At 42.0% G+C, this 13,789-nt stretch overlaps 1 protein-coding gene and 1 long non-coding RNA gene across 2 annotated transcripts in view; one reads left to right on the top strand and one right to left on the bottom strand.

Annotated features, from left to right (window-relative positions):
• The window catches only part of LOC146626028 (NACHT, LRR and PYD domains-containing protein 12-like), a 41,057-nt gene extending 34,904 nt beyond the window's left edge, over positions 1-6,153 (top strand). Inside the window, exons 14-20 of the mRNA XM_085363142.1 lie at positions 3,001-3,071; positions 3,436-3,491; positions 4,287-4,501; positions 4,711-4,970; positions 5,323-5,442; positions 5,550-5,679; positions 5,780-6,153. Coding sequence (XP_085219268.1) covers positions 3,001-3,071; positions 3,436-3,491; positions 4,287-4,501; positions 4,711-4,970; positions 5,323-5,442; positions 5,550-5,679; positions 5,780-6,153 — 1,226 coding nt within the window. The remainder of the gene's footprint in view (positions 1-3,000; positions 3,072-3,435; positions 3,492-4,286; positions 4,502-4,710; positions 4,971-5,322; positions 5,443-5,549; positions 5,680-5,779) is intronic.
• Positions 6,154-8,335: 2,182 nt separating this feature from the next.
• LOC146626029 (uncharacterized) lies at positions 8,336-10,635 on the bottom strand. The gene is made up of 4 exons (XR_014906521.1): positions 10,592-10,635; positions 10,047-10,125; positions 9,573-9,668; positions 8,336-8,808 (listed from the first exon to the last, which is right to left on the bottom strand). It is a non-coding gene; the product is annotated as an uncharacterized LOC146626029 (long non-coding RNA).
• Positions 10,636-13,789: the final 3,154 nt, after the last annotated feature.

Consider the following 13,789-nt stretch of genomic DNA (forward strand, 5'->3'; position numbering starts at 1 on the left):
TCAGCCACCTCCTGTACATGGATGACATCAAGCTGTATGCCAAGAGTGAATGAGACATCGATTCACTGATCCACACTACCAGGCTATACAGCAATGACATTGGAATGTCGTTCGGACTGGAGAAGTGTAGTCGGATGGTAACAAAGAGAGGGAAGGTAGTCAGAACTGAGGGGATTGAACTACCAGAAGTCAACATTGCAGACATAGAGGACAGTTACAAGTACTTGGGGATCCCGCAGGCGAATGGGAACCATGAAGAGGCCGCTAGAAAAGCTGCAACCACCAAGTACCTGCAGAGGGTCAGGCAAGTCCTGAGGAGTCAGCTGAATGGTAAGAACAAGATCCGGGCCATCAACACCTACGCCCTGCCCGTGATCAGGTACCCTGCTGGGGTAATAGGCTGGCCAAAGGAGGAGATAGAAGCCACTGACATAAAGACAAGAAAGCTCCTTACCATGCATGGAGGGTTTCACCCCAAGTCCAGCACCCTGAGGCTGTACGCTAAGCGGAAGGAAGGGGGCCGGGGACTGGTGAGTGTCAGCACCACAGTCCAGGATGAGACAACGAACATCCAAGAATACATTGGGAAGATGGCCCCAACTGACCGAGTGCTCAGTGAATACCTCAGGCAGCAGAAACCCAAGAAAGAGGAGGGAGACGAGGAACCATCATGGAAGGACAGGCCCCTGCACGGTATGTACCACCGGCAGATAGAGGGGGTGGCTGATATCCAGAAATCCTACCAGTGGCTGGACAAAGCTGGACTGAAAGATAGCACAGAGGCACTAATCATGGCAGCACAAGAACAAGCTCTGAGCACAAGATCCATAGAGGCTGGGGTCTATCACACCAGGCAAGACCCCAGGTGCAGGCTGTGTAAAGATGCCCCAGAGACAATCCAGCACATAACAGCAGGGTGCAAGATGCTAGCAGGCAGGGCATACATGGAACGCCATAACCAAGTGGCCGGCATAGTGTACAGGAACATCTGTGCCGAGTATAACCTGGAAGTCCCGAGGTCAAAATGGGAGATGCCCCCAAGGGTGGTGGAGAATGACCGAGCTAAGATCCTGTGGGACTTCCAGATACAGACGGACAAAATGGTGGTGGCTAACCAACCGGACATAGTGGTGGTAGACAAACAGAAGAAGACGGCCGTAGTGATCGATGTAGCGGTTCCGAATGACAGCAATATCAGGAAGAAGGAACACGAGAAGCTGGAGAAATACCAAGGGCTCAGAGAAGAGCTCGAGAGGATGTGGAGGGTGAAGGTAACGGTGGTCCCTGTGGTAATCGGAGCACTAGGTGCGGTGACTCCCAAGCTAGGCGAGTGGCTCCAGCAGATCCCGGGAATAACATCGGAGATCTCTGTCCAGAAGAGCGCAGTCCTGGGAACAGCTAAGATACTGTGCAGGACCCTCAAGCTCCCAGGCCTCTGGTAGAGGACCCGAGCTTGAAGGATAAACCGCCCGCAGGGGCGTGCTGGGTGTTTTTATATATATATATATATATATATATATATATATATATATATATATATATATATATATATATATAATAAGGTGAAGACATTAGGTGAATGTGCAGTAGTAGCAGCAAGCAGGTGAATTCTGTACATTAATATGAATAGACATCTGACTATTTTACAGGATAGACAATATAAACATATTTAAAATTAAAGGAATTGAAATGTACATTGTGCCTGGGTTTAGAGTGTCTGGAAGAGTCCTGTCTCAGTCAATTATAGATGATGTGAGAGGGCGGGTGTGTGTGTTTAGGGCACGGATGGCTTGGGGATAGAAGCTCCTCTTGAGTCTCTCTGTCCTTGCCCGGAAGATGCGGAACCTTCTACCAGATTGCAGAAGTTGGAACAGTTTGTTGCCAGGATGGGACGGGTCCTTCAGTATCTGCGCTGCTCTAGTCCGGCATCTCCTGGTGTAGGTGTCCTGAAGCGGGGGGAGAGCAATCCTGCAGCAGCGTTCTGCTGTACGGATCACTCTCTGGAGAGCTTTTTGGTCCTTCACACAGCTGTTCCCAAACCACGATGTCATGTTCTGTGTGAGGATGCTCTCCACAGCGCCTGTATAGAAAATCCTGAGGATCTTTGGAGAGACCCTGAACTTCCTCAGTTGTCGTAGGTGGTACAGGCGCTGCCTAGCCTTTTTGGTCTGGACCTGAATGTGGGCAGTCCATGTCAGGTCTGAGGAGATGTGGACACCAAGATACTTGAAGGACTGCACCCTCTCCACTGGAGCTCCATTGATGATAATGGGCTTGTAGTCTCTGTGCTGACTCCTTCTGAAGTCCACCACCAGCTCCTTGGTCTTGCCGACGTTCAGCTGGAGGTGGTTGTCCTGGCACCACGATGCCAGATTCTTCACTTCATCCATGTAGGCCGCCTCATCGTTGTTGGAGATGGCACCCAACACCACTGTGTCGTCAGCAAACTTCACAATGGTGTTGGAGCCATGGGTGGCCACACAGTCTGAAGTGTGGGTTGCCAACTCCCAGTAAAACAAAAGAAGATGAAGAAGAAATTACATAATAGTCATGCTGTGAGACGATGCAGCGTGTAATATTAATAGATAAATATCTGAAAAGAAAAAGTAGGCAGTCTGACCACATGAAAGCCCTAGCATGATTAGTGGTCAGAAGCAAAAAAGGTGTACTGGGGACAAACCAAGCGGATTCCACTATAACTGGTGTGCAGGGAAAAACTATCAATATGCTTTTTGTGACATTTTTGTTTGTGATTTCTTTCTAATGTGAAATATGTGCTGTGGCTCCGAAAGGTTGGGAAACATTGCTCTATAAAAGTTTATCTGTGGTGCAGCTGAAAATGGTAGCATGTTTTCAGATCTGGATTAAATTATTCAGACACAAATCAGCTTTGATTTCTAGCAAAATATTTCTGAGTGTACACTTTGGACGTCTGCAGTCAGCTCTGACGAAAAGTGTTCCAGGGAATCCTGAACTATTCTGCTGTCTGTCTCTCATCAGGTGACTCTGAACAAACATTGGATATAAACCCTTTAGCTGATTTATCTGAGGATGACATAGAGCCAATTAAGGTGAGACAAAAGCAAGCGGATTCTTATCACTTACACATGTAATGACTGTTAATCTCGGCACTTTTTCATAGTAGTAGTCTAAACTTTGTCTGATGGAACAAAGAAGGAGGCTTCAGGACAGAAACTAACTCCACGTGTTGAATTTACCTGCACTGCAACACTGATTAATTGTACGTTATCAGGATGCTTTAAGCTTTATCCTGCATGGCTCCATGTTTTCATTGTTTTTAGTCCCACTATTTTACTGCCAGTTTTGAAAGTACGTACATATAACTGCTGATGTGTATGTTGTGTAGTTTGTAGTTTCTTCACTGCTTACTGGTTTGTTGCTGCTTTAAACAGCTGGTGTTGTTCTGATTTCCAGCCTCCATCAAGCTTCACACCTGAAGTACAACCTGAATCCACACAAATCTCCCACAGGTGATACTAAAACCACAGCTGTCACTGCTTTCACCTCCACATTAGAATGATGTCACACATGCTCTGATGTGACCTGATTTGTATTGCACACCTGGAGGTGTGACATAGTAAATTACCTCCTCCTCTCCATCGATGTCTAATATATGAGACGTTGTGTGTATTTGTGTACTTTGCTTTTCTCTCCCTCTGTGTTTTCCTTTGTCCATCTCACTCAGACATCATTTCCCCTGAAAGATCATCTGGAGCGTCAGTTTCTGATGGGAGCAGCACAGTTGCATCTCAGTTATTCAGCTCTAGTTTGCACTATCAGTGATGAAGGAACTGATCAGACAGTTGACGTCCCTCACCTCAGTGACAGACAGAGATGATGTCAGACTTCAGGCAGGACCTTCACTTGGCCCTCCAGCTCCAGTAACAGCTGCCTCCACAGATGCCTGGCTGTGTTAGAGATGACAGGGTTCATCTGGGTTCTGTGTGATTTGAGGTGTTCTGATAATATAAAACTCAAATACAGCGATGGCAGGTTACTATCAGTGCAGAAAGAGGCTGAAGCCTCCGGGATGACTAACCTCAACCGTGTTCTAATTATGTGACATGTGACTCAAACCCTGAGATATCCCAAACCACAAGTAGAATTAATAACCTGCTTTGGCTTTAGAGCCAAAGCAGCAGAGTTACAGATGTAGCATCCCCTCACTTTGGTGGATGTGACAGTTTGGACTCAAACAGAAGCTTCAGATGTTCTCGTTGGTTTCTTTCTTTTAGATTCTAGTTTAACCGTTTCATCTTCTACAGGTTCAGGTGTCCTGGTCCAGGTGTGTTCCAGTGTACTCTGACCAGACTGGTGTTTGTTATGGCTCAGGAGGCGGAGCTGCTGTACTGGAATGTCCAATGGGATGAGAGCCTCCTTCAACAAGCTGGAAAAACAGCTGCAGGGCCGCTGTTTAACATCACGTGCTCTGAGGACGCAGTCCGTCAGCTCCACCTGCCACACTGTGAAACAAAGGAGGGTGAGCACCGTGCTGCGATGATGAGATGAATTGTGTTCAGTATCAAAACAAGCACTTTATTATGATGTTTGTTGCACACATTAATAAATGGGTAGCATCTAACTTGTAGATAACAGTGATTAGTTTGAACTACCTGAAGTGTTGAAAAGTAAATGGTGCAGGATGAATCCCTGAGCAGGAAATAGTGCAGCAGCTCTTTGCCTTCACAGCGTTGTGTGTTGATGGCCTGCTGTCTGTCGCGCACGTCTTTGATGATGGGATAAGCATCTTGAAACCGATGAGGATCACCGACACGCATGTGATTGTGAACGTCTCCCACCTCTCTGCCTTTGGTCTTATCTGGAATTTTGTTAAAAAGTCCTTTAAAATCCCAGAAGCAGGCCAGGTTCTGCTGTTCCTGCGATTTAAAGACACAGTGCCTCTAAAAATCAACGTGTTTCTCCTGCATGAAAGAATCCATCTGTCAGAGGTAAGCATAGAGCACTCAGGCGGTCTCACTCTGCAGATTTCTGATGCTTCCAGTAGGGGGCAGACACCCTGGGCTTTATTCATTGGTTAGTAGAAGCACAGAGTCAAGCTTCTCAGACTGCAGACTCTCACTCTCACTGACCAATCACAGCGCTTTATTCTTGACTTCAGTAACGATCCAGAGTTGATTGCATAGTTATCTCTCCCCCTACTGACAAAGTAAACCTGGGTTTACTGACTACACTGGATCATTTGTTCCACACTTTAGTCGACACTTGATAATTATAAATGATTTCTATAGATAAACAGATCAACATATGAACATTAACATAATTTTATATCCTATCACTGAGGTTAAAAAGCAACAAGGCAATGATGCTACATACATTGAGACGTCTTCAGACTGCGTGCTTCACATCGGTCAGCGTTACAGTGTCCACTGTGAACCCGAGGGCCTGAAGATACAGCCGAAGGTGAGCCAACAGTCGTGAATAAAATGCCCCTGAAAATAAAGTCAGATATAAAATAAGCAGTTTTCTATCAGTCCCTATTAAAACCGCAGATTCTTGTTGGTTTTCAGCACGCAGAGTTTTGGAAAAAGCTTGGACCGAATTACTATCCAACATTTGAGGTTTTCCTGACTGCAAACCTGGAGGTTGTGACTCTGATAGTCAAGGACCAAGATGGAAATGAAGCCTGGCGTCGTGATGGTAAAAGTTCCACTGTAGCAGCAGAAATGACTGTATAAATTTCTGCTACAAGGATATTTTATAAACGTTCAACTGAAATCATATTTAAGTCTCTTTTTAGTGTTTGTCCCAGAAAAGGACCGAGTCTCACCAGAGGACAGCGCACACCACAAAACAAAAATAGATGAGGATAAGCTGCTGCTAATCCGCTCAGAGTTTATTGAAAGAGTGTCTGCAGAGGGTTTAAACAAAATTGTAGATAAACTCCTCGAGCGTCATATTATAATTGATGTAGAGATGGAGTCTGGGACATGTGAGACAAAAAGCAGAGCAAATAAAGTGCGATGCATAATCGACACCGTGCGACGAAAAGGAAATGACGCCTGCAGACATCTGCTCGATGTTCTCAAAGAGGTGGACCCAACCCTTTTCAGAGTGATCGTGCCAAACGAAGCCAAAAAAACCTCCAAAGAAGCTCATGAACTGTGGTGCTAAAGTCTCACGTTACTCAGTGAAATCTTGAAATGACCAGTTTTTGTAATCACTCTGAAAGTGATTCTCTTGAACCAACTTGGACTTGTTTGAATGGATGCTGAGCAGAAAACCAGATGGAGTTGTTAACAATCTCAGACTGCTTCATAATGTTAAAGGTGTTTCCGTAAAGTTTAGTCATTCTAGCTTTCGCTCACTAGATGGCGACAGAAGATTGGTGATAGAGGCTGTACCTCACACATATAGACAGGAAATGTGCATGTTAACATGATGTTTATCAGTTTTAAACTGATAGAAATGATATTTTTAAGTTTTACTCAAACTATTTTTAAATAATCCCAGATTAAATGGTAAATGGACTGATTCTTATATAGTCAAGTACTCAGATTAACAATAACAATTTCAAGGTGCTTTATTTTGGAAGGGAAAGACTTGGTCTTCAAACTTTGGTGGTTTGAAGGATTCTGGATCAACGCTGCAAGTTTATTTTTTTCAGTCTTGATCATCTGAATCAATCAAATTAATGTTACTGTGAAATTATTCTAATTATTTTGTACAAATTTTGGCTGTTATGTGTTTACTTTGCATTAGTATTAGTAACCATCTGTCTTAACTGTTCCTTATGTGATTAAAATCACCACAGTTTGGTAATCACACAGATTCACGTTTCCTTCCTCTCTGCTAATAAATGAAGCCATTAAATTTCCTCTAAAAGTCTTCAGTCAGTTTCCTCTGACTTCCTGTATCACACATACAAAAGTTGACAGGGAAGCGCATGTGTGACACAAAAGACCAGGGCCCGTATCCCTAAAGATTCTGAGAATCCTCTCAGAGAGCTCCTAACTTAACCTAAAAATTCCTTGCCAGGAGTTTTAGCTTAGAAGTGATTCCAGAACATTTTCAGTGAACTCTGAGCAAGGAATGGATGGGAAATCCTATCTTAGTGAGGAGGTGTGGTTGACCCCGTTGCTAGGTATGAGTCATCATTTCAAAAGCCGTGATTGGTTGATCCTACAAGTTTGATGGAAATGAGCTTTTGGTGATAATGAGCAAAGGATGTACCCTCAAATCAATAAACATAATTATACACTCTAATCTTATGCTGACTGTAATTGTAAATAATATTTCACATTCAAGAAAATATCTGGAAAATGAATAGTAAGCTGTAGGGGTTATAGCCATTAGAATCTAAAATATGTGAAAACTTAAACTCATTACACCCTGTTCAAATAATGATTCGTGTCTTATTTGCTCATATTAATATCCTAGCTGGCATATTTTGTACTTTCACTCCCATATGGACCCTGTTGAAAACAAGATGGCCTATCTCAAGGGGCTGTCCTTAATGACGTAGAAATCACAACGTTACAAGTCCAGTGTGGTCTTAACGAGGGTAACATGGCTCAGCTTTTAGCAATGTCTGTGATTGCAGACCCAAGTCATCACTGCTGCATTGTTGCATTTTCCCGGTTGCCAAATACCTCGGGGTTGTGATTACTTTCGTCTCCGGTGTAATAGTGTTGTGGCGTCGAGTTGGTGAAGTAATTGCATCTCTACACTGTAAACCCGAACAAGTTGACTGAACTTAAAACTTTTGTGGAAACTGATTACCTCAAAAGATTTAAGTACAAAAACTCATATCTTCTAAGTATAGGGTACTCAAAATTTGTATTTATTGTTAACCTAAAAAATTTTAAATTATATTTTATATTTTATTAATTGAGCTTTACTCAAAGACTGTATACTTTAATTTCAATATTTGTGTTTCTTGTAGTTTATTATTTTGATGCAACACAATGCAATTATATTACAACCTAAACTCAAATTATCTGATTATTAATTAAAAGATATTTATGTTGTGAGTGTAGACTACTAAAAAAAAAAAAAAAAGTACGGAAATTCAGTTACTTTACATTTTGTTTATTTAACATTTTTTCATGAAAATTTAAAAACATCACAAATGTTTTTATAAAACAACTAACATGGACATCGGCACCAAAAAGTGAGCATTATAAATTCTGTGTAGAACATTTATCTTTTATCTTTTTATAAACTCACAAAGGACGACATCAGTCCTAATTGCATCTTTCTCAAAATACACAAAAATGCAAAACAAAAAGTCAAATACTAATCACTTTTTTTTTTAAATAGAAATGAAAAACAATTTTTTAAAATGGGTACAAAGACGATCAGCTTCCAAATAACCAGATAAGGCAGTCAAGTATAGGAAAATTAGGTAAACTGATGGAGTTAAATCCACCCAAAGCCTGTAGTAAACTTAAAGTGCTTAAAGTGCTTCAAACAAAGTGCTCAGTAACAGAGTGCGTGTCCTAACAAACATTGCCTTATATTCCTTAAGAGCATGTAGGCAGGGGTTTCAGGGGTTTGCCGTCATCAAGCCCCATGAAGATATTTTGGACTAAGGCAAATGTGTGAACCAGCTTCCTGGGGTAGTCTAAATGCAGAGCATAGATCAAGCCAAACAATAAAGCAAATGCATTTGCAAATCTGGGAATATCACGCATCACCTAGTCGCCTTTCACCAAAACAGCCATGCTTGAGGAAGTAAAATGGACTGGACTGGGAAGCGCCGTCGGTAACCACTGTGAGAAGGGCAACTGGAGTGTCAATGAGGGTCGACTCATCCAATGCGTCCGCCTGGAATAGACACAGTATCAATGGTAAATGGCCTGTATTTGTATAGCGCTTTACACATTCAGTCATCCAGACATTCACACCCATTCACACACTGGTGATGGCAGCTACATTGTAGCCACAGCCACCCTGGGGCGCACTGACAGAGGCGAGGCTGCCGGACACTGGCGCCACCGGGCCCTCTGACCACCACCAGTAGGCAACGGGTGAAGTGTCTTGCCCAAGGACACAACGACCGAGACTGTCGGAGCCAGGGCTCGAACCGGCAACCTTCTGATTACAAGGCGAACGCCCAACTCTTGAGCCACGATCGCCCCAATTAAATAAGTAAGGTTGGTTTGAGAGAATGTGACAAGCATGACCTGTAATCTAGCAAAACATTCAGCAGTGTAGTGGGTTACTTTGTAACGAGTTAGGGTACTCTACTTTTTTTGAAAAATGTACATTAACGTGTTAGCTTCTTGCATTACATAATTTGTATTTTTATTATTTTTCTAAAAAAAAAAAAGTAATTTTTTATTTCATGACTTTATCTCAAAAAGAAACTAAATCTTGACTTCAGCCTGGTTTTTGGGCCACCTGCAGCATAGCCATAGTGCTGTGATACGCCTGTGCCCTGCTCCTGACCTGTGTGTGTGTGGGTTTTCTACAGAGAGGGTATTTTGTTTGTACAATTTGGTAGCTGCTAGGGTATTAAATTGTATTTAAAAAAATCCATAGCATTTTATCTTACTGGCAGAATTTAAGTAATGCAAAAATACACTTACATTACATGTCTAAAAGAATTCTGGGTCCTCCTCCCGCAGGTATACAGGAAGGGCACGAAGTACTGCAGTGCGTTTCACGTTGATATCAGGCGCCTCCTAAAAAGGGAAAAGAAAAGTTCATTTAACGCAAAGTTTTCAGGTGTCATTCTTTGGGGAGAATACATGTTTATGAAACTGCATGACATCAGACTCTACTAAATTTTGGAGACTTTTCTTTTAAGACACAACCTTTCTGTCTCTTGTGACAGAGAGTATGTTTCTTAATCATTTGACAAAAACCCTACACAGTATTTTAAAATAGTGTTCTCCAGATCAGAGCTGTGATCTATATAGAACATGGGGTTCAAAGCAAGGAAAAATTGTGTGTTTATCAGTGAAACTTTTAATTTGTGTTAATTTTATCATTATCAATATATGAAATCTTCACCTTAAGGGACTTAATGAATGGTTTCTTCAATAGATCTTTCAACTCACCTGTGTTTACTGTCTCCACCTGAAATTAATTGCAGTCTGAATTTTTTTTTCTTCTGTCTTTTTGTCTTTGGCCTTCAGCCTTGGAAGAAAAAATAAAAATATTGAAAACCTTATCAGCACACTAAATATACAACACCTTGCTATATTTCAATTGTTTTAGATAGAAGTTGCCACTGCTAGCTAAGTCACTTTTGAATGATGCTAATGAGAAGAAAAAAAAAAACAAAACCTGCCGAACAATGAGGCTGCTGTTGTAAAAACGCCAACTTTCTTGCGTTGGCAAGGGGTCGTTAAAATATCACTAAGACCCTTTCTTTATGTGTGATTCTTCGTAAAACTGTGTTTTAATCGGTTAAAACTGTAAAACTGACGACATAATCTATGTTTGAAAAAGAGCGCGAACAACCGCGAACAACTATTCACCACCTGGGTCTGTGCTTTTTAACACAACAGCGCATTCGAAAACAAGTTATTGGCTGCAACATATTAATATACTTGCTTTTTTACGGAAAAAATAAACATAACGAAGGTTCCGTTTTACTTACAAGTTTCTCCAAATGTGTTCTCCAGTCGCTCGAGAAGGGCAGCCATATTGAACAGAATTTTCTGTCAACGTCGTTCAGGTTAGAGAGAAGAGAGAAGACGTCATGACGTCATGACGTCCACATGCGGAGCTCGGAAAAAAACATTTACTCAAAAATCATAATTAAGAAAGCAGTATTTACTCTTAACTTCTAAGCCATGTACAATTATAACTGTTTGAATCGTTAACCGAACAGAAAAGTTTTAAGTTGTTTCAACTTTGTGAGGAATTTTAATTGTTATATCCACAAACTTTATAAGTCAGGTAGACTGTTGGGGTTTACAGTGTAAGGAGATCCACCACAAACATGATTCCTGCACGATCCAATCTGTAGCGTCTCAATAATTCCCTGTCATCCAGTGTTTGCAGGACATCTCTCCTGCCTCTTCTGTTGGCCATTTTGTGCAGCTGCTTAGGGGAACTCCTAAGCCACTAAAAGTCCTCTTCCCTGCTCGTAGCAGATCTCGCCTTAGGAGCCCTTTTAAGCGCTAGGAATCTTGAGGAATAGCTTTTATATTAACTGGGATTGTCGTGTCACTTTTAGGGGAAATTCTAAGAAAACATCATGACTCTGAGAATTTTCTTAGAATTTGGCCGCTAGGAGCCACTTTTTGCACAAAGATTCTTTAGGGATACGGGCCCAGAGGTCTGTAGCATGAAGATGGCTTTTGTTTTATCCCAGTAGCTTCAGGGCAGGTGGGTGGCATTTCTGTTAATATCTGCTAATATTGTAAATAATTACTGTTGAGCGTGTGAGAGATGTGAATGAGGTTGATGATAGCAGATAAAAATAAGCTGCAGTGAGAGACGACTCTTTCATCTCTGTGTCATGAAAAGAAAGATATGGATGTAAAAGCTAATAAAGGTGAAGTTAGGAGGTGTGAAAACAAACCAGGAGTCAGACTGTGGGAGGACTTCAGACAGAAGTTGTTAAATACAGAGAGAAGAGTTGGAAATATGACAGAACATGTGAGACATTTAGAACAATAAACTATGTATAGCAATGTAAATGTGGGAGGGGGCACTGAAGGTGCTGATTGTCAGCTTTCCCTATCCAGGGTACTGCTGCAGCTTCATTAGCCTCTGCTAACACTACATACAGCGGGGAAAATAAGTATTTGACACATCAGCATTTTTATCAGTAAGGGGATTTCCAAGTGGACTATTGACACAACATTTCCACCAGATGTTGCCATCAAGCCAAATATTGACGTCATACAAACAAATCAGAACATATAAGTATACAAGTTAAACCACAATAAATAAAGTGAAATGACACAGGGAATAAGTATTGAATACATGGAGATAACAAGGGGCAAAATGACATAGAAAGCCAGGAGATCACCTGAAATCTGTCAGTATTGATAGAGAAATCCTGTCCCCTATCAGTACTAATTGATATCAGCTGCTTTAGTCCTAATTGATGGCCTATAAAGGCTCCTCATTACCCAGAAGGCACACAGGAAAGACTTCATGATGGGTAAAAGCAAAGAACTCTCTCAAGATCTTCGTAATCTTATCGTTGAAAAGCATTTTGATGGGAATGGTTATAGGTGCATTTCCAGAATGCTGAATGTTCCTGTGAGCACTGTGGGGGCCATTATCCGGAAATGGAAAGTGCATCAGTTCACCATAAACCTGCCACGATCAGGTGCTCCACGCAAGATCCCTGTCCGAGGAGTCCAAAGAATAATCAGGAGGGTTCTCCAAGAGCCAAGAACCACTCGGACAGAACTTCAGGAAGACCTTGCATCAGCAGGTACTGTTGTTTCAAAGAAAACTATAAGCAATGCACTGAACCGCCATGGCATCCATGCACGCTCACCACGCAAGACTCCATTGCTGAACAAAAAGCATGTCAAGGCTCGGTTAAACTTTGCGCAACAGCATTTGGAGAAGCCTGTGGATTATTGGACGACTATAGTATGGTCAGATGAAAGCAAAATTGAACTTTTTGGCAGTCATTCTACACACCATGTTTGGAGAAGAAATGGCACTGCTCACCACCCCAAGAACACCATACCAACAGTCAAGTTTGGGGGTGGAAGCATCATGGTTTGGGGCTGCTTTTCAGCAAGGGGTACTGGCAGACTTCATATTATTGAAGGCAGGATGAATGGAGAGATGTACCGGGACATTCTGGATAAAAATCTGCTGCCATCTACCAGGAAGCTAAAAATGAAAAGAGGGTGGACATTTCAGCAAGACAATGATCCCAAACACAAGGCCAAGGAAACAATGAAGTGGTTTCAAAGAAAGAAAATCAAGTTGCTTGAATGGCCCAGTCAATCACCTGACCTAAATCCCATAGAAAATCTATGGAGAGAACTGAAGATTAAAGTTCATAAAAGAGGCCCAAGGAACCTTCAAGATTTAAAGACCGTTTGTGTGGAAGAATGGGCCAGAATCACTCCTGAGCAATGCAGACGACTGGTCTATCCATACAAGAGGCGTCTAGAAGCTGTAATCACCAACAAAGGCTTTTCTACAAAGTATTGAATAAAGTGTGTTCAATACTTATTCCCTGTGTCATTTCACTTTATTTATTATGGTTTAACTTGTATACTTATATGTTCTGATTTGATTGTATGACTTCAATATTTGGCTTGATGGCAACATCTGGTGGAAATGTTGTGTCAATAGTCCACTTGGAAATCCCCTTACTGATAAAAATGCTGATGTGTCAAATACTTATTTTCCCCGCTGTACCTCAGCCTGCCACCCAACTGTGGCGATGCAAATGACAGGAAACAGGAATAAATGCCGGACACAAGAGACACCCAGAAGGTTTATGTAAGGCTGCCAGTGCATACTTTGACAGAGAGTCTGTGAGGCAAACGACCCGGGCGAGGAAAAGCCCCAGAAATCAGCCTAAACATCTTCCAGGCGCACACTACAGCTCATGCTGTGAAACTGGCCTGTTTCTGTGGGGCAGGTCACTCAGGAAGTGAAGAGGACTATAAACTAAGAAAGGTTCGACTGTAATAAAAGCTCTCTCATCTCAACTCGCTCACATTTTAAACATGTTTACCTTCACAGATGATCTGACCACTGCCACGACACGCGAGAACGACATGACGGTGATGAAAATGAGACAAAGTTACAGATAAGAGGAAGTGAAAATGTGGAAAGTACAGAGGATTACAAAATAAGACAGGAC

Source organism: Diplotaxodon limnothrissa, linkage group LG9 (assembly GCF_057381915.1).
Source record: "Diplotaxodon limnothrissa isolate DT_005_m linkage group LG9, D_limnothrissa_male_GT1.1, whole genome shotgun sequence".
NCBI lineage: Eukaryota > Metazoa > Chordata > Actinopteri > Cichliformes > Cichlidae > Diplotaxodon > Diplotaxodon limnothrissa.